The sequence below is a fragment of the Calonectris borealis genome, chromosome 6 (assembly GCF_964195595.1).
Source record: "Calonectris borealis chromosome 6, bCalBor7.hap1.2, whole genome shotgun sequence".
Lineage (NCBI taxonomy): Eukaryota > Metazoa > Chordata > Aves > Procellariiformes > Procellariidae > Calonectris > Calonectris borealis.
The window spans coordinates 3,051,268-3,076,404 of NC_134317.1; the positions used below are offsets into that span (position 1 = coordinate 3,051,268).

General features: G+C 36.9%; 1 protein-coding gene across 1 annotated transcript in view; it reads right to left on the reverse strand.

The window, feature by feature from the left end:
• Nucleotides 1–3,169: 3,169 nt before the first annotated feature.
• Nucleotides 3,170–25,137, reverse strand: part of EPC2 (enhancer of polycomb 2) — a 49,450-nt gene continuing 27,482 nt past the window's right edge. Inside the window, exons 4-14 of the mRNA XM_075152681.1 lie at nucleotides 23,106–23,312; nucleotides 22,174–22,322; nucleotides 21,777–21,909; nucleotides 18,909–19,100; nucleotides 18,527–18,616; nucleotides 16,777–16,922; nucleotides 16,333–16,676; nucleotides 9,998–10,134; nucleotides 7,930–8,089; nucleotides 5,862–6,195; nucleotides 3,170–4,445 (exon numbers count right to left, since the gene is read on the reverse strand). Of these exons, the coding sequence (XP_075008782.1) occupies nucleotides 4,373–4,445; nucleotides 5,862–6,195; nucleotides 7,930–8,089; nucleotides 9,998–10,134; nucleotides 16,333–16,676; nucleotides 16,777–16,922; nucleotides 18,527–18,616; nucleotides 18,909–19,100; nucleotides 21,777–21,909; nucleotides 22,174–22,322; nucleotides 23,106–23,312 (1,965 nt within the window). The 3' untranslated portion in view covers nucleotides 3,170–4,372. The remainder of the gene's footprint in view (nucleotides 4,446–5,861; nucleotides 6,196–7,929; nucleotides 8,090–9,997; nucleotides 10,135–16,332; nucleotides 16,677–16,776; nucleotides 16,923–18,526; nucleotides 18,617–18,908; nucleotides 19,101–21,776; nucleotides 21,910–22,173; nucleotides 22,323–23,105; nucleotides 23,313–25,137) is intronic.

The window sequence follows — 25,137 nt, forward strand, 5'->3', positions numbered from 1 at the left end:
AAAAACTCCAGATAATGCAGTTACGGTAGGACATACTGGGAAGCACAACAGCCCTCACTGTGGATCTGCTCCCCACATCATTCCTCAATCATCTCCCAGTGCACAGCGTGCCCTGGTTTCAAGTAACACTGCCCTTATCCTAAAACTGCTGCTTCTTTTCCCCAAGAAATCCCCTTCCAAGCAGCTGCCTGCTTTAGGGAGCTTCCCAGGTACAAGTGGTTCTGCCGTGGGGCTCCACACGCCAACATACCGCTGTCTCCATGTTCATGGGTCTGGATGGCTTTCCTGGGAGATTAAACTGACCCAGAGCTGCTCTGGCTCACAGACAATTGCCTGTATCTAGTGTTTTCCACGTAATTAGCTGGTTAAATCAAGAGAAAAACAATTATCCACCATGTGCCTTTTGTTCAAATGTAAACACTTGGCTCTCAATAGCTAACCCAACTTATATTGCCTGGGTCTGCTGCTACACAGGAAACATTTCCTCTCCCTGTTACAGAGATGTCTCCTTTTTTCTTCTATCCCAAGCAGCAGTTCACTGTGAAGACGCTTTAATTTATGAAGGTTATTCTCCATTCTTCTAAGAGTAAGTCTGAATATTGCAAAACCTAAGAGCGGAAGAAATAGGGAAGTGAGATTTGAAACCATTTCTCTGAAGTCAAATCCAGGAAGTCTGTTGAGATGACAGTCCGTATAGAGTTTAGTTTGCTGTAGCCTTCAGAGCTTTCCTGTTTGAAGATGTGGATTTCTACCAGGACACGCTATTCTCAAGGTCTGAGCAGTTGTTCCCGAACAGTACTGGAAAGCAAGAGGAAGGCTAACTAGCTGCGAGCATGATGCCGAGTCCACTTCAGGATAAATCAGTCACCTCCTGGAAAGCTGAAGTGTCTGAGGATTCTGCTTCAAAAATCAGTTACTGTAATAAGGGAATAGGGAACATTTCTGTCATTCTCTACAAAGGAATTGGAGGTAGTAGAAGAAAATGGACTATCGGGGAAGGAAAAGGAGTCTCAAAGTCAGAGCCCCAGGAAAACAGCAAAGGGCTGCAGTCACTGAGTAACTGTGTTCTTGTTTGTAAGGAAAAAAACCCGCACATACAGTCTATTATAGAGGATTAAAGAAAAGGGATGGCTCTGTAAATAGAATAGGATATTGTTTACATGTTGTTTGGAGAGAGAAGGAAAAGCCCTACAGCAGAATTAGAAACAAGATGCCTACAATTAAACACATACCAAAACTCTAGTCAATCTATAGATTAAATACGTTAGATAAACCTTATTAGAAAAAGAATCATCATTTTCTAGTATCTGACATTTAAGGGAAAACATTACACTTGAAGCCCAGTATCAATTGCTTACATTGTACATTAATTGTAGATTAACTACATTCAAAAATCTTACCTGAACAACATTCCCTAACACGTAATAAAACAGAAATCACTATTCAAAACATATTGCAGCTATGCATGATGTTCAAACAAGGGAATTAAAAAAGAAGAATGTCATATCCTCAACACACACTTTTAAAACAGCACACAAAAATAACTCAGTCATTGGTATTCCCTGCTGTCTACCAGTATCAGGAGAAAGTAGAAGACTTTCTAACAATACTCCCCTCCCTCTTTTTTTTTTTTTTTTAAATGAAGATTTCTATGGACTACAGTATTATTCATCACTCTCCTTTTCTTGCACTTGAGGCACACAATTAATTGCTAGAAATTCTTAAGACAAGTATTACAGTTTTACTTTACAGTAAAGCTACGTCAATACTAGTCCTTTACATGAAACTCATGCAACATATGGCATACTTACCATGTAGCCTTTGGAGTTTAGAAATCCTTTTCTCCACCTCATATTTTTCCAGAATCCATTAAAAGTTAAAAAACCTTTAGCTGGGGCTTCTAAGTAATTAGATGAGGATTAGACTATACCAATTCATAGATACACAGCAATCTTGGAGACATTTTCAGTCCAATTTAGCATGAAAGTGATCTACGTTCATAGTGAGAAGAGGCTACACTACAGAGCTTGGCAGCTGTCATTTGCTAAGTGTACAACTTTCAATCACAGAAGAAATGACTTCACGTTTTCATTAAACCTCAAAAGGGTTTTGGGGATGTTAGAAAAGCAACATTATTTTTACATATCAAGGAGAAAAACTTTTTCTTTTTCAGACTAGTTTTGCACCAATTCTGCTTTCAAAAAAATTCATACTTCAGATTACATTGATCATAGTCATTCCCAGAAATGAACCGAGTTCTACAGAAAACCTCTGACATATGTGAAAAGATCATGTACACTTAAATAACAATGTATTACGAAGCAGCAATTCCCATAAAGGCATGATGCAGCAAGAGCGACGAATACACACGCATTTGCACAGGTGCCTCCCCCTCGTGCTGACACCCCCAATCCTGTCATCGCACCTTGCCTGACCAAGGCAGTGACACTGAAGTGTTCCTCTGACTATTCTCAACAGATATCATCTATTATCATCTTTCCTTGTGGCCTTCACACTGAATAGAAAATAAAGCATCAGTTAAGCAAAAAATAGTTAATTTTAGACATGTTTCTGACAAGCTCCCACTATTTAAAGCTCTGCAAGTGTTTTTAACTGTCAGAACTTTTCACTTACAGAACGTAAGACAAAACATGTTTAAACACAACTTAGGTTAAAAATAACTCTTTATATAAAAAGCTGAGAGGAAAAAATACACTGACTGCATGACATATCGGCAAATCATATCTTGACTTTGGGGGGGGGGGGGGGGGGGCGGGGCGGGGGGGCCTGGACTAGACAACATCCTGAGGTTCCTTCCAACTTCAATGATTCTATGATTTATAAGAAATACAGAAACATCCAAATTACAGGTGGAGAACCAAACAGCAGAAAATTCAAACAACTCGCCCAAAGTAATACCCGAAGATTCTTTGGCAGAATAAAAGACTGTCTCATCCTGACCATTCCCAGGTCTCAGGTCCCAACTACCAGACCATCCCTCCCCTACTGTATGTATACTGTAAGCACAGGAAATAATCACATAAACTGAAACCTTCTGGGAAAAAAGTGCATATGCTGTGGTCAAAATCATCCAAAGACCACTAATAGCCTCTAAAATTTACACTTATATTGCTTGCACATTGTGAAATAAACACATATGCAACATGTCCATGTTTTGATATGTATTTTTATTTCCCTGCAGTTTTCACTTATCAAGAACAAGTAACAGGGAAAGTTGTCTGAACTAGTGCATAAACAAACATTCTGAAACACCACTACACGTATCTAATTTACAAGAACCGTATAAAAAAAGTCACTAAAACACTACACTACGAAGGTGTCCAACGCTTACAGTCAGACTTTTTCCAACCCGTTACTTGCCTTGTAGCCACAGGAAAACTCTCCAAAATTGAAAAGACAATCTTGCCACAACCCTCCCTCCCCCCCACCACCTGGGATGGCTCGATATCTAGACATCCAATAATTAATTATTGCAATGATATATAATGCAATACATACCTGGTAAAATATCCTTTATGTGGTGTGTTACAGTTTTAAAGCCGGTTAAAATATGCAGTCTTCAGATAAAATGTAATCAGTTGAAAATTTTCTCATATCTGCACAATTTTATATGTGCTAGATGCATAATTTTCCTAGTCAGTTTTTTTTCCTGTGTAATTATTTTTTATAAACTGGTATTATAAATAGAAATATACATTCAAAATATATGGAAAAGTGAGTTACTACATTAAATTTGCATGTATCGATCCATCCCTTTCCCCTGCACAGTAATAGAAAATACTATTTTGCCTTGAACTTCATATTTGACAGTGAAATGCCACTAAAGTATTTACCAAAAAGTCCATCTAGTCAAATTGTGAAACAAAATGAACCAAGTGAAAACTTTACATTTCCTTTAGAAAAAAATTACAAGAATTTTGTTTCCTAGCTATGAATCTTTAACTTTTTTTTTAGACACAAAGTTGGATTTATTTGTACAAGATACAAAATGTAAACATGGCAAAATAAATAGTTAAAACAAGTGATGCAGGATCCCATTTCATGCTCATGATCCCATTAAAGAATTATTTTTTAATCCATTCAGTTGCAAATTCAAGTGCAAAAGCATGATGATGAATATCTACTATTCAAGTAACAGAAATAATATTGATGATACAAATAAACTATTTTACAAGGTAGTGATTCTCCCAATTTTACAAAATTTACATTATATATCGACTTAATACACGATATAATGACAGTCCATTTAGGTCCATTTTAGTTCTCTGTGATCCACAGAGTGCTGTATTTTGCATTCAGTTGGAATATAAATGACTACACCATTAGCACAGGTTGAGACACTGGTTTGAGGTTATGTCACTTCCATCGCTACTGTTGTCTCTGCTATGCCATTTAAACCCAGTCGTTCTGGTTCATGGTTCTCTCTGCAATAAAAGAAATATTCAATAGTTACAGGTAGAACATGAATACTTCCTTAAGCAGCTTTAATAATTTCTTACATGCGCCATGTGTTTTTACACAGCTGTTGCCTGGATCAGGAGAAACCTTAACACATACACTAGAAACAGATTATTTAAAATTAAATACTGGCATTTAAGAAGTGCTTTTACTCCACTAACAGTGCAGTCCCTTCTATAAGACTATTGCATTTAACTGTAAATTACCAGCCTAAATTATGGATAAGAGTATTAAAAATCCCCTGAAGGAGCAAAGTCAAGATACACCATGATGACTCAGTATCAATTGCCAATTATTCTGTTAGTGAGCCAAGCATCACTCTAATATAATTTCCCCACCTCCACCCCAATTCCGCTTTAGCATTAGCACAAGAAATCTTAAATTTTTTTCTAAGTTATTATGATTCTCTGTAAAGAAGCCTAAGACCTATTCAGCTAAGGTGGTACTTTTTAAGGCATTTGCTGACATGACTTGAGATACGCCTCTGACTTGAGGGAAATAAGAACTAAATGCATTAATGATATAAAAGTATGCTTTAAGGCATGACTGCTAATTTAAAAATACTTTTTTCCTCAATCTATGCAGTGACTAAATTATACATGCCATTTTCCATCTCAAAAAGCTCTTTTTAACCTCTCCAGAAGCGTCATGAAATAACCAGTAAGCCACATTGGCTAATAGCCAATTTTTACTTTTCTAATTCACAAATAAATGTGCTGGGTTTTTTTTTTTAAACATCATACAATCCAGCAGAGACTTAAAACAGAGCCCAAGAATTGTCATTTTCAGAAAACTTAGCCAACTGCAAGCTCCTGCCACTCCTGTGAAACATCTTCTAAGTATCCTGAAATAGTAAGTGTTGCTGTTCAATGAGAATAAATATCTGTCTATATACATAAGATGCAGGCTGGCAGATATCTGGTTTTATTCTACATAAATATATAATGCATATATCCATTTGTATACATAAAATAGGTATGTCCCAGCCTGCATCGTACAATATGGGTACACAAAGTTATGGAGAGAACATGTGGAGAGTTTGATAGAATCTACCTGAAAGTGCTGCATGACAAGGGACAAATGAAAATGGTTAAAATGAAGCCACTTTAAACACAGTGGAAGTTTACCAAAACTACTGGTGTGTAAAACCAGTACAAATTATTTGGGGATTAATCTGCAAAATCAGCTCTTGTGGTTTCTCACAGCCACGCTGAAGATGCCAGCAGCTGGACGTTTTTGTGAGGTTGAAGCTACACTGAGAAGTCTCTTAGAGGTGAAAACAATTCTATTTAGTGCTCTAGTGCAGCGCTGGACACATCCTATGGAGACATTCATATAGCACTAAGGTAACTTAAAACCGCTCCAACTTGCTGCACGCTTACCTTGCTATACTGCTGATGGCACTGCTAGGAGTTACCTTTGGCACTCTGTCCATACTGGCAGCAACTGTGGCAAGTTTTAAGGCTGTTGGCGATGGTGCTGAAGTCCTTGTATTGATATGCACATTGACTGGAGAAACAACACTGACATTGTTGAGGTGCACTGCGTTCGTCAGGCAAGAATTGTTCATGGGAAGCGTTTGAGGGCTGCTTGTGCACAACGCTGGAATTAAGTGGTTTGTGGTGGTGTGGCCAACTGTCCTTACAAGCTGTACAGTTGAAATCCCTGGGCTGGATGATAAAGCCATGTTGGTGGAGTACAAAGTTCTAGAGGTTCCTGTTACAAAATAAATGTTGTTAATTAAAAATATGCCACTCCTCAGATTCAAAGACAAAGATTAACCTCACGGGTAATGCTTTAAGTATATGTGTCGCTGGAATTGTGCAACAATCTGTTTTTTAAAGATCCACAAAATGTAAAATTTTAGAAATATTACAGTTAACATTAGAAATATTTCATGTTTTTTTTCATTCAAAAGAATATCAGAAAATGAAAGCAGTTACTGTATGACAAAGAACTTTTACATTGCCCAGCTTTGTACACCTCATTTTAGGTGCCTTAAATTAGAGGGGCAACATTCCCCATAAAAGTAAATTGAATGGGGAACACCTTAGCTAGGCAACCTGGGACCGACTGTGAAGCCAAATTCTGATGCTTCCAATCACCTCCTCACCTCCTACCTCATTCTGCTGGCAACATAAAGAGGTTCTGGGGACCAGTCTCCCTTCCTCCCAGGAAAACTGGGGGTCTAAGACTAGGCAGAGTAGAAAACTGCCTTCAGATTACGCTGCAGTGCTCCGTTTGCACTCCTGAGTTGTGAGAAGCTTCAGGTTTCACAATGTATATTCAAACCGGAGGTTCTCAAATTTCATCTTGCTATCCTAGCTAGTCACTGTGCTGATTTTGATTGCAGGGGAACTAGATACATTTTCCCCTAGATTCTTATTCCTGAAAAAATCTGCTTTCAGATAACATTTCCTAATTTACAAATCTTCCTATTCTAAATAGGAATAGCTATTTTACATCATTGCCACTTACAGCTTTAGAACAGCAACAGAAGTCTAATTTTATATGCATAATATCTGCAATGGTTTTCATTAATTGTAAAGCTGTGTACCATGTACCAGCATGGTATACTACCATGTGCCTGATCTTATACCCCTCAAAACATTACCCTCTCAGATATCATCTCAGAGAATTATACATAGATGTCTCTTTCTTTCCTGGAACTATTCCAGTATATTGATTTTATTCAGTTGTGGGTTTTTTTCTCTCCTCTATTCATTTCATATTATCATTAACCCAGCCTGGCAGAAGGTCTATAAAACTAATCACATCATTAGCTGTTAAAACAACAAATTACTCTAAAAGCCTTTTATTTGTTATAGCAGTCAAATTCCAAAAAACGTTTGTCTGTCAGCAACATGGCTACTGCACCAGCATGACTGGCATTACTGCCTTCCAGTAATGGGGGTTCAGAAGAGGGGTGGGGGAAGGTAGTGAATGCCAATGTCTACGTTTTTGCCTGAATTTGGGAGGAATCCTAATGCAATGAAATCTGAAACTTACAGATAATTGCTAGTAGTAGTTGATTAGTATGTTTTGTCTGAAAACACAAGTGAGATAATGACCAAATAATGTAGCAACTTTTCTATTTCCTTCTCAAAGTACTTAACAATGTTTTAAGCAATTATTTTTTTTAATTCACACTCACAGTTTTTAAAATGCTGTCACTTAGGCTTTTGATCATAACAGACTAGTAAAAGATAAAAGCCTAGAAAAGAAAACAGAAACAATGCTCTTCCAATGTAAAAGAGCATTTGGTAGTTTTATTATCATACTAACCTGCATGCCATTGCACAGAAGTATTTTAAAGAATGATATTTAAAACTATCACAATTAATACACTTGATTTTTTTTGTTTATTAAATAGTGTCTTAGAAATCAGAAATAAGATCAGTTGACATATTCTCAGCTCATACTAAACCACGAGTTTTAAGAAATCATCACCTGAAGGCTGGACAACACCATTAATATTGTTGTGGCTGGTGTTTTGTTCCTTCGTTACCTCACTGCGACTAGGAGCAGGTGCACTAACCACTGCAGATGCAGCAAAGTGGGCGCTGGCTGAATCAAGTGTTTTTGACATACAGTCAGAGGTGCTGGAGCCCTGTGGGAATTAAAAAAAAGAAGAAAAAATTTTCTTTACAATTATCCAAGTACAAAATGAAATACCATGTTAGGATTGCTATAATGCACAATTACCAGCAAATAAATAAATACATCTTCTAAATGTAATCTAATGCACCGCAACATTAAATATTTCCATATCACAAATCTGACGAAAAGTTGAAAATTAGCGTCCAAATGAGCGTTGATAAGTCCTGCCCAATTCAGCCAGTCAATGGCAAACGCAGTTCTTAGCACAACAGATCACTTACATGATGTGCTGTTTAGCCTAGAGAAGAGAAGGCTCCGGGGAGACCTTATAGCGGCCTTCCAGGCCTACAGGAAAGATGGGGAGGGACTCTTTATCAGGGAGTGTAGTGATAGGACTGAGCGGTAATGGTTTTAAACTGAAAGAAGGTAGATTTAGATTAGATATTAGGAAGAAATTCTTTATTGTGAGGGTGATAAGGCACTGGAACAGGTTGCCCAGAGAAGTTGTGGATGCCCCATCCCTGGAAGTGTTCAAGGCCAGGCTGGATGGGGCTTTGAGCAACCTGGTCTAGTGGAAGGTGTCCCTGCCCACGGCAGGGGGTTGGAACTAGATGATCTTTAAGGTCCTTCCAACCCAAACCATTCTATGATTCTATGTGTTTGAGAAGTTTCCTCTAAGAAAATGACTATGCCTTAAGTTTCCTTCTCTCTTCTGACTCCAGGCAGCAAATACACTGCAACTGCAAGTCTAAATAATTTTCAGTATTTATGGTACATTCATTCTCACTGAGTAATTTGTTACCACAGCGTAAGTGCCCACCACATTCTGGAAGTACACATCATCTGTTAGTCCAGTTTCTCTGAAAGACTGGTAAGTACTGGAAAGACACCCTGAAATGGCTGAATGTATTATTCTGCAATTTCAATTTACATTAACTAAGAAAATTACTTTCCATAGACATTCAGAGTGTCTTAAAAATCCAAAATTCATTCCTTTTGTTTAAATATTCTGGTATCATGTCTTTACACTTAAAAAAAAAAAATGCCATCAGTAACCGTCCACACAGAATCCCTGATCAATCAAAGTAGAAAACACTGAGGGGAAGGAACAAACAGCACCGGCAATCAGATATAATATGCTCAAAGTAAACTAAGTTTTCCTAGTAACAGACAAGAACAACAGCTTTTATATTTTCTTGGTAAGAAACTAACAGAAAACTAAGCTCGACAGAAAAACATATATTCTTCCCTTTTGCAAGGCATTACAGAGGAAAAATGGGATTCTTTTAGAAGACAGAAGTAGTAACACTGGGGATGGGGAGGGGGAAGGAATCAAATTAAATATGCAAGACTTCCTTTTTCCTCTCAGAAGCTACCGATTTTTAGTAATCACTGAACATCTGTTCATAACAGAATACATTACCTCATAAAGTAGTTTTAATAAAGAAGTCTCTTTGGAGCACTTATACAAAGGAGGATAAAACCAGTGAAAATAGTATGACTTGACAGAGCACTGGCTATTTCTACACTGACCGACCCTGTGGACACAACTAACACATTAAAATATGAAGTTTCTTACTCAAATTTTAAAATACAGCCATGGTATATAACATTAAAAAAAACCCAACAGGTTTTGATGTTGAAACTTAAAATATTCTCTCATTCCAGATATAAATACTTTGCTTTCATTTTTCTATTAGCTACAGCACACGTTGCTTTCTGGGCACTATACAGCAAACTGGAAAAGCATCTTGACCAAAACCCATTCTATATTCATTCTAAAATTTAACATTTAGTTTAATTTAGTAAACTAATATTTAGTTTACTGAGCTGTTATATTTAGCTTGTAAGAGAGATGAAAAAACACAGTAAGCAAAAAGGAAGGTATCAGCATACGATAACATTTAAGGTGCATTACCTGTGCTTTCGGATGTGTCTGTTGTGAGGAATGCTGAGATTGCTGTTTCTGCTGAAGCTGAGCAAGTTGTTGCCTCTGCATTTGAACTAACTGCTGTTGATGTGTCTGAAATTGTTCCTCCGTGATACCCCCCGTTACTACAAAAAAGAAAGTGAAGTTAGTGTTAAATAGGCCTGCACAAAACAAATACATCTGAAATGCAAGAGTGCATCCGCGTTGGGTAACAAGTGGTTGAAGAAAACATACATTGTGTTAGATGCTTGCAAAGATCTTCATATATTCTTATGTAAAGGAGAGGTCAAGCTGAATTTATTTGTTGGGTTGAAACAACTTATAACAAAAGGATTCATAGCTTTCTTTGCTTTTAAGCAGTTTCTATCTTTGGTGGGTTTCTCTCCAGCACCTTTAAGCAAAAGCCTAAAGAAATTCTTTTCCTGGTTTTCAGAAGACAAGCATGTCCTAAAATCATAGCTGAGGAAGAAGTACACTGGGCTGAGCTGGGTGTCTTCTCTCCCAGTAAACACTGTCTGTTTATTCCTGTACAACCTTCCTTTCTACAGTTCTATACCAATTCTCACTTGAAAGGACTATAAACTAACATACAATGACAAAGCCAACCTCCAGCTCTAAAACTTAGTAAATGTTTGCAAATATCACAAAGTACTGTTTATTCAGCAAATCCAGTCTGACCTTCCTATTTCACACTTTTTTTTCCCCTGAAGGAAATGCTTAAGTTTCACCCAAACAGGATTTTCTCCACCATCTTTGTTTTTAAAATGGAATAAGAGTTTAAGAGTGACATAATACTTTTGTTTATTTATGAGAACCAGGTTAATGCAACCCCAGTAGTACCATACTCCCAACAAGTGAAGGGAATGGTGAAGTCAGAAAAGCTGTTTTCAATATTCTCTGCCTGAAGAATTGCACACTTGATAAACTGAAGATAGTGTCAAGTGTTTCATGTTAAAACCTGAGTTTTGTGCAGTTGATGCTAACCTGAGAACTAAGTTCCCCTATGAGGAAGTAAAAAGAGAATTCACTTTTCAAAGATTCCCATTAACTATATTTCAGCAGTTTATTCTGAACTATATTTTTCAAAGACTGAAGCTGTCATTCATCTCAAACACCTGGATTCTGCAGCAGTATCATTTTATCAAGAGACACTGAGCTAACATTAAAATATGAAGTGGTCTCTCTTTCAGGGTCCTGCTCTTTCATTTACTAGTTGTAATGCTTGCAGTTGTCCTGAAATTCCATTCAAAATAAATACCGAAATTAAGACTGTGACTGTTTAGAAATTAGTACTGAAACTTCTTCTTACTGCTACATTATTAAAACAGGCTTCACCATGTTAGGAGGGCACGTAAAAATCCAATGACTTATACAGTTACTCCTATTAGATTCTAGTGATTTTATTATAATTTCCAACATATTCTAAAACCAAATTTATTTCACATTTAGCTTTACTTTGTTCCTCTTGAAGATTCTTACCTATTACTACAAGCACTTAACTCAAAGTTCAGTCAGCTAAACCTGTTAAGTTCCCTCACAACAGTCTCCCAAAACGTGCTGCATTACTAAAGGCAACAGAGCCAAGAACAGCATTATGGAACATTACATATATATGTATTTCTATTTTTAAGTTCTGAGGTAACAAATTCCAGAACATGTCTTTTGTTTTATAAAAAAATGTTTTAGAACAAGCTTATACAGCACAAAGAAATACCTAAATTGCATTTAGCCGTAACTAGCTATTATTTGTCTGCAATACAGGGGTATTCATCTAGACTCAAAGTTGCGTTCTTCTATGGACTGTAAAGACATAATATAGAAAGCACTCTCTACATCAGAGGATCATCTAATTTAGCCTAAATATCAATTCTATGGTTTCGATCTCCCTTCCTTCTCAGTTTGACACAGACCATGAAGTCATGAAACGCTCTATTACAAGGTATGGGGAAGATTACCTTAGTAATGTAAAAATCGCTTACTCTGCCTTTACATGTTTAAATTCCACTCAGTTCACTACCTATCACCAGATATTTATTCAGTGGTCAGACTGAACTCAGCTGTTAGCCTTGTTACAAAACAGCAGATGTTCATTAGCACATTTAACATCATTTGCTTCTGCCAAATGAAACAACTGAAGGGTCCTAGAGAAAAAAAAAGCAAAGGGTCTTAGAAAAAAAAAAAACAGCAAACCTCTACGATGTCCCAAGGTAGCCTTTAAGGTGACAGTTAAGTGCAAGCGTTCTATACTTCTTATAAAAGGTTCTATTTACCAGAATTTTACCTTCCACTGCTGAGTATCAGTAGTTTCTATTTTACCATAGCCTGACTGTATTGAAAAACTACAACAGAACAGGGTAAAAAGTCAATGTGAAATTAAGTCTTCCAGGCTCCTCTCTTCCTTGACAGCTTTGATTTGGATTATTATCTCACTTCTCTTAGGATTTAAAAGCTTTAACCAAAGATCGTCTTTCAGGCTTGTCTTTTCCCCAAAAGCGATATTTCATTAATCTAATTATTTCTACATGGTATTTGATTCTGGGGAAAAAAAAACAAACCACAAACCCCTCTAAAAGGTAAAAGCTTGTTCCACAAGCAAAACTCTTCAATTGAGAATGCCATCATTTGCAGTTGTCTTTTGTATCTAGGGACGTGGTAACTAAACAGATAACTTATTTGAGCGGGTCATTGGAACCGGCAGCTGAAGCAGACTGGAAGCCAAATGCAACATACTGACTGTACTGCAAATTGCTGAAGATTTTACCTAAAGCCTGCTTCTTGCTTCAGTCCCAAAAGTGAGCTGAGTTGCACTCTAGGAATTCAGTGAGCACGTTAAGTATTACTTAGCTGTCGTAAGTAATACCATCTACAAATTCCTGGTAACATCCTTCCTCCATCATCTCTCCTGATCATCAGTTGTATCCCTAGCTCATCAGTTGATCTCATTTTAGATGAAACAGAGAATTCTTCTGGAGATGTATCTGGCAAAGAGACCAGCTTACTTTTCCAGATACAGTGTGTAAGACTACAAAAAGTTTACACAACTGATCAAAGGGATTGTTTCAGTGACCTCGTCTCTTGAAGTTCTTCAAATTCAGTTTTCCCGTTCGCAGTTCTTATAACACGAGCAAGAAAATAATTTAGCTTGAAACAGTGGTTCTTTATTCATGCACTGATTAGGCACTTTCAAGAAAAGACTAGTCACACATTTTTAAGGTAAGTCTTTCTTTCTGTTTGTACAATGCCTAGCATTTGAGGAAATACCAGAGTAAGAGTTGCTTTATTAATACAAGTGAAAAATATAATGCCGAGGTAACTTTAAATATTCTTGTGCACTGAAAACCAAAGCAAGCAACTCCAAGTCTTCTCTAAACTAAAAGAAAAAAAACAAAAACAATCAGTTTCACTACTGTCATTGTCTCCTCTAGCGGTAGCTTTATGCTTACGGGTACGTGTTCTATAAAATCAACTGATTTGAACAATCATCTCCAAAACAGAATTACTTTAATAAATGCAGTGATAGTACCTGTGCTCATTTAGTGCACAACCAGACTTTGACCAGCCCTTCTAAAATTTACTCACTATTTACTAAGGAGAAAATCTAACAGCAGTGCCTCTTGCTGGTTCAGTTATTTGGTGAAGAATTCTGTTGTCTATTGCATCTGATCCTTTACCAGAATTACAGGATCTTTTTTGTAATTTAAATCTGGAAAGAAAAAGGTCTTCCATAACCATAAATTTCCCTGCATAATGTACTTCAACTACTGAGTGATCTCTAGTCTAATCTAAATGTATTCTTCAGATGATTTCTAAGATTATATAACAGAAGTTAATTACTATTCCTCTACAAAGTGGCTTAGATCCATCAGATTTGGTTTTATGCCTTTTTTTTTTTTTTAAAAGATATTTCTCTATGGTCTCTCCCATCATTAAAATGCATATTTCTCCAACCTTTCCTTTAATTCTCTTTCCCTAAAAGTACAAATCCTGAAGTACATGAGTGCTAGTCCACATGTGTATATCAGGTCTGTCATTAATTTGCCATGTAGCACCAACAATTTACGTTTTTTATTCTTGTTGATGGTATTACCTGAATCAGGAAGGGCTGACATGTTTTTCTGATGTATAAACAGTTCCCTACCAAAACACAGGCCTCCCTTTCCCTGAATATACTGCTTAAACACTGCTCTGATTTTTGTCTTCTTATTATGTGCCATCTTTCCTCTAGCTACTGGAGTTCTCTTCCACTGCTGCAATCTTCATTTATACTAAAGCCAGGTATGGAGATTTCGGAAATCTCTTCAACCTTCTTCCTTCACTCATTTCTTCATATATGATTAAAATTAGATATATCAGCTTCCATCCCAAAATATTCTCCTCGTTTTTAGGTAGACTCCACCCTCAGGGGGAAAAAAAAAAAGTCTCTCCAGAGCAGAATTTAAAGCCTCAAAGTTTTACATCTAGCTAATCCTTAAATATTAGATTGATATTTATTATATCATCATGAAAAATTCTACAGAAAAAATACTCAACCTATGTCTTTTTAAGCAACTTTCCTTACCTTGGTGTCATCATACTTTATTCTCGCAAACAGAAATCTTGAAGTATTACTTGCTCTTGTTATATAAAGAGCTACCAGCAAATTCTTCGTTGTTCCTTACAGCTTTTGGTCCATGTTTCACATCCTTAACTCTGACAAATAGTATTCCCTTCTATTTTCTGCATTTGCTTTAATAAGAGATCTCTTGATCCTCATCAATAATCCCATCACACAGAACTGCCCCTTTCTGCTACAGGTGCAACTCTCCAGCCCTTCAAGTTCCTTACAAAAAAGAATTATACAAAATATGACCATAGTACCTTATGTCTTTTCTTTTCATAGAGCAGGAAAATATGCTTGTGCAAATCTTTTCACGAGAGAGCGAGCAATATAAAAGTTACAATGAAAAGTTATACTGAAAAGTTAACTTATGAAAGTAAATATTCTGTGCTTATGTCAGTACTACACTGATGTTACTCAATAAGCTAACGCTCAGTCTTTTAAGACCATAACATTGAGAAAACTGCTTTTGTCTTCAAGAAGCTTAATTTCTACACATGAATTCTAAAGGTATGTTATTGAAGATTAAATACCCCATCCTGCAACTGACTTTAAGAGATGGACCATTCCACATCCACATAAAGTTAATGATGGGATTTAGAATCAGCCTATCATATTATCTAATTATCCTGTTTTACAATACCTAATTCTGTATATACACAATAGAGCAGAAAAATACTCAGATGCTTGGTGATGCTTGATAGAAGATCTCTTTTGGCACATCTCCAATTGTTCAGCTTTTTAAAGAATCATACATCCTTTTACGATTATAAGTTTTAACATTGTCACTACTTTAAGCCATTACAACTCCTAGTACCTGAATCAAGTGATGTAAAGACTGCTAATGTAAGCTTAAAGCAATTTTTTCTTTTGGTGGCTTTTATTCCAACTTTACTGCTTCTATACCCAAATCGCTAACAAACAGTCTACAAAGATCAGAATTGTTACATATATTTTATATTCTTGTGAAGATACTACAAGAAACCTTTTTTTAAAAAAAAAACCCAAAAAACTGTTTATATGTGAATGGCTGTCTTGCTTATCTGGAGCTATCGGGTCATAAAGCTGAACAGTAAGAGATGGCTGCATTGGCTATGAGAATTAGAGATGACATTTAAGGGAAAAGGCAATCTCCTATCACACTTAATCAATGGCTCATGATTTTCTGAAAAAATCAGAGAAGGTGCATCATTGGATGCTTCCAGTGTCAGCATTTTCACTATGACAGATATCAACAGAAAGCACTGTTTTCAGACTTCTTCATGCTTGCTCATTATGCTTACTAACTTACTACTGGTTTTCCGAGATGTTTTGGCAAGATTTAAAAACTCCAACAACAAAAAAGACACCCCCCCTCCAAGAAACCAACCACTTTTCTTTTGCATTTATAAAGAGCATTCTTGTCTCCTTAAACAAGGTTAGGCCAATTAAAGTCTTTAAGACTCAATCACACCTAAGCGATTCTTAAATACAAGCAGAATCCCTCCTTTGGATAATGCATGTTTAAGTCCAGCACTTGATCAAGATTCTATTGGAAGTGAAATAACAGGAGTAGGAAGAGGACTCTTCGTGGAAAATTTCTGTATATTCTAAGAAATACAAAATAATTAACTTGTTCCTTTGATTTAAGCACACGTCACTGCTGAAGATGTTATCAGACCAGTCACAAGTAAAACCACTGGAATTCAATATTTTAAGTTCCAGAAGAATTCAAATCCTTGCCTACCTGATATGCCATTCTTGCTGGTGTTCAATAAAGCTACAGACGCTGCAGAAACTCTTTTATTATTCACAGTCTGCCCTGGTTTCCATGAGGTACATTCTTCACTATCACTGTCCTGTAGATTTAGTAGCCTTGGCTGAAAACACTGCAGTCGACATGATCTGATATTGCTTAATATTTCAGAAAGGGACAGTCTGTTTTCACAACGTTTATTGGAAGCATTGGTCCGTGAAAAATTAGAAGAAAAGTCTAAAGTCTGGGAAGAGCTTGAAAAACTGTTCAGCATTTCCGGGTCAATCTGTCTCAAGACAGGATCATGTTCTGTGGATATTCGGTCCATTATAACCCTGGTTCAAGAAGACAAAAAAAAGACGTTAGTTAAACTATCTCTTTCTAATACTTTTATCTTTTGAAGAGGAATGAAAAGTAAAAATAACACAACTGTACCTTCCACCCCTGCCAATTCGTCTTCTTGCAAATCCTATACATCTTCTTGGAATTGTAAGGGTTGTAAGGCAATGCCTGAACCTCAGTTTGTCCAATTCTGCCAATTCTGAGTTTTCATATGAAGAATTAGTTTGGTCCAAACGAGGCTGTAAAGAAAAAAGAAGAGGCAATTTTGCACTCATTTAGAGTGTATGATTTGATTAGGGTACTACTAAGTGACTATCATGCATAGGCTACAGTATAAAAAAATGCTGAAAATGCCCACAGAACTATCACTTGATTAATATACTCAGATCATAAAAGAACTTGAAAGATTTTTTTCAAAAAAGCCACATGAATTGATGAAGCAGAAAATCCCCTTTCCTTATTAGTCATAAAATTAGACGCACAACCAAAATACAGAACAAGCCAGAACGAATTCCTTCTACCAAAAAGCACATAAAACTGTCCTACTCAGACACAGGTCCATCTGGCCCGGTTCTTCCTGTCTGATAATGGCTCCTTTGGTGATTCATCACAGGATATAAAACACAGGGAGCAATTCTTTCCTTGTTACAGCCTCTGGGCTTCAGGCTCTTAGAAGCTGAAGGACTTCCTGCAGGCAAGGCTGGACCTTGACTATGTTTTGTAATCAGTTGAGGACCTGTCCTTCTCATGAATTTGTCTAATCCTGCTAGTAAGGGTCAGTAGCATAAAAGCTTTTGTCTGTAAAAATAGACAAGTCTATCTTAGATAACCCACTAATAAATCTCTAAAAGGAGAAGAGTAGTTAAAAATAATGACATATTCCTTGAAGATCGAGTTGTCTGTGGTATTCTGGAAAGGACTACAACACGGCAGGACACTGCAAAGCAGGCACAGTAGCAGGTGCCAGCACACATCTGACCTGTGCAAAGAACTTTCCGTACAACTTGTGGCAGATGCCCATGCCATAGTTTGAGTATTCTGGGGGATGTTTGGGCTTCTGAAACAGCCCACCTAGTGACTAAATGACTTCTCTGTAAGTGGCTTTAAAGCCACACAATTACACAATTACTTTGTCATGTAGCTTCATTCTTCCCATGGACAGCAAGCAAAGAAAAACCAGACCCATTATAGTGTTGTGTTGACTTCCTTGGTCCTCTGCAACCTAAAGCTCCCCATCTATAAGCACATGCTTGGTAAAAAAACTTCACTGTCAGTGGTTCTGAGATGAATACAGGACATCTATAATTAGACTCTGTCCCCAGCACATTCTTGGAATTGCAACCTAATGTTTTTCAATACACCTACAGTTTGCACTGATTTCAAAAGAAAATTTTGATTTAACTATACGAAAAAAATCCTCAACAGATTAAACCCCTCCGCTTCAATAGTGGACTCTACTCAATGCCCCAGTAGAATCTCTCAGCAGGTCTGAGAGCTGGGACAACTAGTATCTAACTCTAACGAGCTCTACAAGCTGGGAAGAAAGCACGCGCTAAGAAAACTGAGGGGGACAAAAAATCTCTCCCTTCTTCACAGTGGTTGAGTTGGTCTGCAGGCAACACATTATATTACCTTCAAGTAACCACAGAGGAACAGTACAATGAGCATAATTCTCGTGAAGACCGAAAACGGTTGTCTTTGGATTCACCAAATCATCAAAGCTTTGGTGGTGAAAGTGGGAACAGAAGAACTATCACATTAGCACTATGCCAATCTAAATTTAAAAAAAAAAAAACAACATAACAAAAACCACCACACTAAATCCAACAGCAGATAGTCTTACAGCATAATACTGGCATCCTGCTCTTCTCCTGAAAGCACAAGGTCCATCAGGATCATTTTCTTCTTCTGCTTCCGATACTGGTGAGGGTACCTAGACCAGAAAGCAAAATCATTCTTCCAACTGCCATGTTCATATAATATAATTTTATTTATTTATTTTACAAGTTTATATTTATATAATATGAACGGCCACATTTATATATTAAATGCAAACTTCTCTGAAGCATAGCTTAGAAGAAGAAAACAAACTCACAGTTTATGCAAGTATCTTTTTTATATATCCACTGTCCAGAGTTATTCTCCATTTCAAGCTAGACTGGCCAAATTACAGGCAACTGAAATTTATACCTTCTGTACGCTGAGATTTTGTAACAGAGTATTACCTGGGGGAACTCATCTTCATCTGAACTGTGGAAGTCATACTGTTTAATATCGCTCTTGTTGATTACAGGCAAGGGCTCCGCAGAGGGCTGTTGAGGAGTTACTACACACTCTATTTTAGGTTTCTTCAGATATTTCTTCTTTTGACGTACAACATCTGACACCTCCTCCTTTAGAGATGAATGATGAGGATGCTGTTTGTGAAAAACAAACAAAACATTCAAAAAAAGTAATTAACCTTTCCTCTTCTCATGCCTTAAAAGACATGACTGCTTATCTTCCAAAGCCCTTCAACATGCAGCATCTGCAGACTATTTCAGACACAATGCAAAATTTATTCAAAACATTAAAAAACCCAGAACTTTACCTCTGATCGTCTTTACAGATAGTTATTAACAAACAAACTGAAAGCTTTCAAGCCATATGACTACCTAAGAGGTTCCTTGCTTTGCAGTACACTCAGTATATTGTAATTGGAAATCTTATTCCAATTACTTTCTGAAATCTCAGTTTTCTATGGCAAGCATTTTCAATTTTCTGAACTGCTCAGATACGTTCAAAAGGAACGATCTAGTTTGTTTCACGTTTTTCAGATAGTTTATATTTTTGAAAAGATGTAATGTTATTTGTTTTTGCTGTTTAAGATTTTGCTAACATAAACTCTCTGTAGTAAGCAACTCCATCAATATTAAACTGTTCACTTCAACACAAATGCTATTAAACTTCAAAGCTTTTAAATTAAAAGGAAGATTCACTTCCAAAATCCTCAATTACAAGTAAAAGCCAGTGCAGTTTTGAAAAAGTGTTTAAATTTACCCCAAATTACCACTTATCAATAACCGCCTGACTGAAACCAACTCCAGTAACGGAGCTCAGCTTCATAACCGGAGATGAGAAAGACACGCGTAACAGAATTCCTGCAGGAATTTGCATTACGTGCAGGGACCGCTAGGTGTCGCGGGTGCTAAATACAAATTTCAAAAGGTCTGCAACTCTCCAGCCTTACATCCAAGCGTTTTATAACTACTAGTATTTTAGGTTCTCTCCTCAAAAACACGTCTTAATTCAAAGTTGGGTGCATTTTTTTTTTCCTGTCACATTAACAGTGGAATATCAGGTCTTACCCTTTTTCTATACTGTACTCAGTTCAGTGAGCTTAACTATAACGGTGACATTAAAATGGCTTGCAATGGAAACTTGTTTTTTCATTTTGGTTTGTTTGGGGGTTTGTTTGTTGTAAAAACATGACTGTCTAACATCATGTTTTAAAGCAAAAATAGCTCCTAAGAAGGACAAAAGATAGTTATGGCTTAAGTAACAATTAAAGGAAACATGGCATGAAGAAGTAGAAACAAGACTAGCAGAACAACCATTTGTAGTAATACAATTATGCTGAGATTGGAAGCAGTTAATTTTGCAATTAATGCCCATATTAACTGCAAAAAACCCCAAACCTTAAGGAGTCATTTTAAAAACATTAACCCGAGATGGATACATTTGTCAGTACTGCTGCTTGTAGTGTAAGCTGCTTATGACTATACTACTGCCTTTCATTTAATTCTATTGGAACCACACGTCACCAGAACCAACAAATACAGTCATAGTCATGGTTAACTAGGATCCTCTGGAAAAAAGCATTTTAATTCTCTTCTGCACAGATGTAAAGACTGTCCTCATAGGAAGATCGTAATGAGTATACAAAACATTACGATCTGATTTGGTACTGGATCTGAACAGTGACGTAAGACCCAGAGTTCTTGATCCTTCCCTCCCCCCCCCCCCCCCCCCTTCTTCTTAGTGGAGTAAGTTTCCTCATGAGACAAGAAAAAAGAAAACCATTAAAGTTTAGCATTTCTAGCTATGGATTATTCATATATTACTACTTCTCCAGATGTTACTAACAAGGTCAATTATAAAAACAAAACTAGATCCATTGGGTTTCTGTACAGATTGAAAAAAATGTGAAGGAAGACTTTGTCAAAGTAGCATTCCACAACTTTGCTAGTTTCAGAAAAGACAATGTAACTAGTGTGTGACACACAGCAACTCAAGTCATACATCCTTCTCCACTCATTCTCTCAGAGCAGCCTTCCATCCATTTACAGAAACTAAAGGTTCCCAAATTTAGCCGCTCTTTCTTCCACCTTCCTATGTTTGCTACTTATCTAATACTGAGGACCAAGCAGCGGCAGATATAAAAATGCCTACTCAGTATTACTGAGAAGTGTAGAGGCCTCAGTAATAACAAACTACTACAAATTCCAGTAAGTGTTTCTTAAAACATTAATTGCTTGCCACTTTTTTCAGCTGTCAACAAGATGCAACAGTTGCATTCTTGTGCCTGGAAATGTTACTAATGAAAGATCACTTAAACAGCTCAAATAATTTCTAGAATCCTTTGGCATTCTTGCTGTAATTCAGTAAAATCCTGTAATTTCAGGACTATCTTTGCACTGAGGGCCAGTCAGTACTCATGGACGACGCTATCAGAAAAATTCAGTCCTCTGGTCTGCCTTTGAAGGGAGAAGGAAAAATAATTCGCTATACTTTGCAATCTTGAAGTCCTGATGTCCACTTAGCACATTCATGTGTACATCACCTTACAAGAAAAGGGACAGAACTGAGAAGGAAAATGAAGACTACTACACTGCTGTTGTTTAAAGAAAAACAGCAATGCCAGCCAATCATTTTAAAACTCAGGTGGGAAAGACAACAAATGTTAAACTGGAAGCAAGCACAACAGCCTCCTGGTCTCCTACCTTCCAAGTATGGCAGCCTCCTACGCAGTTTCCATTGCAAACGTCTGCAGGGTATATCCAAAAGAATGATGAAACCAGTAACAAGAGAACTAGCGGCAGAAGAAAGCTTACCTTAACTTTACATTCTTGAACTTTGTGATGATTTCCATTATGAAGCGTGGATGGAGTTGTGCTCATCTCTTTTTCAGGTCTATTAAGCTTTACTTCATTGAGGATTTCACCTCCATAATCACCCAAATGGTACCTTAAAAAAACACAATTAAAAATATCATACTGCATTTCCACTGGGAAATGTCTGAAAGACAAAACAGGCAAACAGTCTGCATAAAACCCTTCTGTTTCAGCTTCTGAAGTTTATGGTGCTATATAAGCCTTCAGCCATGCACGTGTGCAGAAGACTAGCATCCAGACAGAAGTAAATGACAGGAGGTCTTTTCAAACCTATTTGATAAAAATTAAAACCTTGGTGTTAGAAATTACTTCCTACAGATATAACTTGCGATTTTACCTTTTCTCAACAACTTCTAATGTTAAATGCAATAGCTCGCGTTTTGTTTTCTCTCTTCTCTTAATCATCTCCAAAATTGTTATGGCTCTGCTAAACTCTCTTCTTAATTTCAACATCTTCTCATAAGATGCTTCATCATTCTTTCGATTCTATTGAAAGATTAAACAAATTTTAAGTCAAAAGCAAAACCTGTGAGGCATAAATACCAAAAAAGTTACATAATGCTACTGCAAGTGAGAATCATACAAGTACAATCAGAAGAAACTTTTCCTAAAGCACAACCTAGTTGGTAGACAAAGCCACAAAAAGCAAACAAACCCCAACTTTCAAGATTAAGCTGAAAAAGAACTTTTCAGCTGTTTCCCCCATGCTCTTTCTGCTCAGATTCCCTATCAACCCAGTGGAAGTTTGTCAGAACAAGGAATTCAAGACTTTGTTCCTACAACACTTTTCCCACCTTGATTCTGCACACAATAAGGCTGTGTGCATATGTGTACAAAGTTGATGTAAAATGCCAAGTAATTACAGATTTCCTAGTTCAAATCAATTCATGCCACAAATACAAAACCTGAACTATTTACTCCATGACAAATGGAGGATCATTTTCCCCTTTTTCACAGAAGGGGAAGTTTGCAACCTACCAAGTCCCACAGCTGCTTGTTTATGTGCCAATACCTATAAATTGCCCTTTCTAAAAAATGGACAGACTGTAAATTGTCTACAGAAAACTGATGGATTACACATTGACCACATCATTCAGCAGGTCTGAGATCTAGCTGGGTCATCCAATATTGCAACTATTAATAGAGACAATCAGATCATGTGGATACCATAGGACAGATCCTGCAAGATGTCAGACAGGAATCAAAATTATTCTTATCACTGCAGGACTTAAAACGACAACTTTAAAACAGTAAAGTTTGACAAGTTACCTTTCTTGTCTGCATCTTCTCAGTTCTCCTCCGGAAGGCAACGTAAGGGTCGTTGTTGGTGGAGCCATCCCTCTTTTCTTGTTTGATTTGGGGGATGAGAGATGGCCCTCTGCAATTCTTACGCTTTCTTACCCAGTAGTCATATACAGCCTTAATAAGGTAGTCATCCTCATTTAGCAGCAATTTAGCTTCCTGAAGTGTTACAAGCTAAAAGAGAAAATTCAAAAGGTGCAATTGAGATGGGGGTAGGGTGGTGGTGCAGGGAGAAAGTCACCGCATACTCACATCTCTTGTACACTTTCTAAATAAACTTGATTCTTTTTAGCACAAAAGAGTAAAGGGAGGAAAAAATATTGATCTAAATTGAAGTACTTAAGCCACCACTTGGTCTTCCTAAGTTAAATATATAGTTCCCAACTTTTCTGACCCAACATCATCATCTCTCATACAAACTTTCATACACTAGTCTACAACTTCAGTTTTTCATGAAATCTGAAAATACTGTTTGAAACAATTACAAGCACAGGATATAAATAATTTACTATAGTCTGCAGATCATGATTTGGGAATCACTTTAATTTGACTATTTTTTTCCTAAAAAAAGAAGTTTCTTATTGGTTAGCCATTATTAACGTATGATTGTTTACAGTTTAATGTTGATCCCCCTAGTAGATATTTTACTGTAGACCGAATATATTCTGAAGTAAGTTAGTTTCTTAATTTTTCCCCCAAAATGTTTACTTTGTGATAGAAAAGGATAATGACTGTCCCTGTTTATTACAGCCCAGAGACACAAAGACATTCACTTCTTAGGTAGGTTATTTCAGGAGGAGGTACTTAAACACAGGTAATTAAATGGTAACTTTTTTTCCCCTCTTTATGTTAAGCTTTTTATATGGAAATTAGACTCTAAATAAATGCAAAAACCATCACTGACTAACTAGTACAGTAGTTTAACATGCTCATATCATCTTAAACCCATTCATTACATAAAATCTTCATCTTTCCCATAATTTGAAAAACATCAACTGAACAACTTAAATTTGCAGTTTAGCAACATGTCAAACTATGTTAAATCTTGTCCCTATGTCAGGATAAGCAGAAAAAGAAACAATACATTTCAGAAAAACAAGGATATCCTAAGTGCAACCACTGCTACTATGTAAGAGTTAATTCCAGCCCAAATGGAACAAAACCCTTGCAATCTACAGTAGAATTAGAAAAACATTGAACTGTTTCTAAAAGAAAGAAGAAAAAAAAAAAAAAGAGCCACCAATTCCTCTGTGCTTATGACCTCATGCAGCATTAAAACAATAATTTTGCATCTGTTCTACCTAGAATGGACATTGGCCTGGTTAATCAAACACACATACTCACCAGCATACCCTATCTATAGGTAAAAGTTGGTATGATTGTGTATGTAGCTAATACACAACTTAAACATCATCCTGTATTATCCCATCACTGTGAATATTGCTTAAAAATAACTTCAGTCTTGTTTGTCCTTTGTTCCCTTTTTTCCATTAACATATTTCTTAAAAAAAACAAAACAGAACAAAACGACTCTGCCTTAAGTACACAGTTGAATTTAAAAGTTAAATTTAAAAGTTAAATTTTGACCCTACTTGCTTGTTTTTGCAAGTACCACCAGTAACATGGATGCAGAGTCCCTATATTCCTTGCTTAAATCAGGTTATCAAAAAGCTCAAGAGGAATGCCTGGAACCCTCCCCTTGGCGAGGACGGCATTCCCACCAGCATCCTTTTGTATTTCAGAGGTAAGTCACGTAAACTGTAAGTGAAATGTGTAGTAGCCCCAAGTGGGATCCAAGAGCATTATAACCCCATGTGGGGAAGGAATCTGCCAGGCAGCCAAACTTCTTTGTTTCTCAGGCTTCAGTAGCCTGCAAGAGTTGTTTTTATCTTGCCATTCCTAACACAGAGCTAGGACAGAGCTACTCAACATCAGCTGAAATTCTTCTGAAGCCCAAAAGCAGGACAAGAAGCTTGAACACACACACACACACACACAC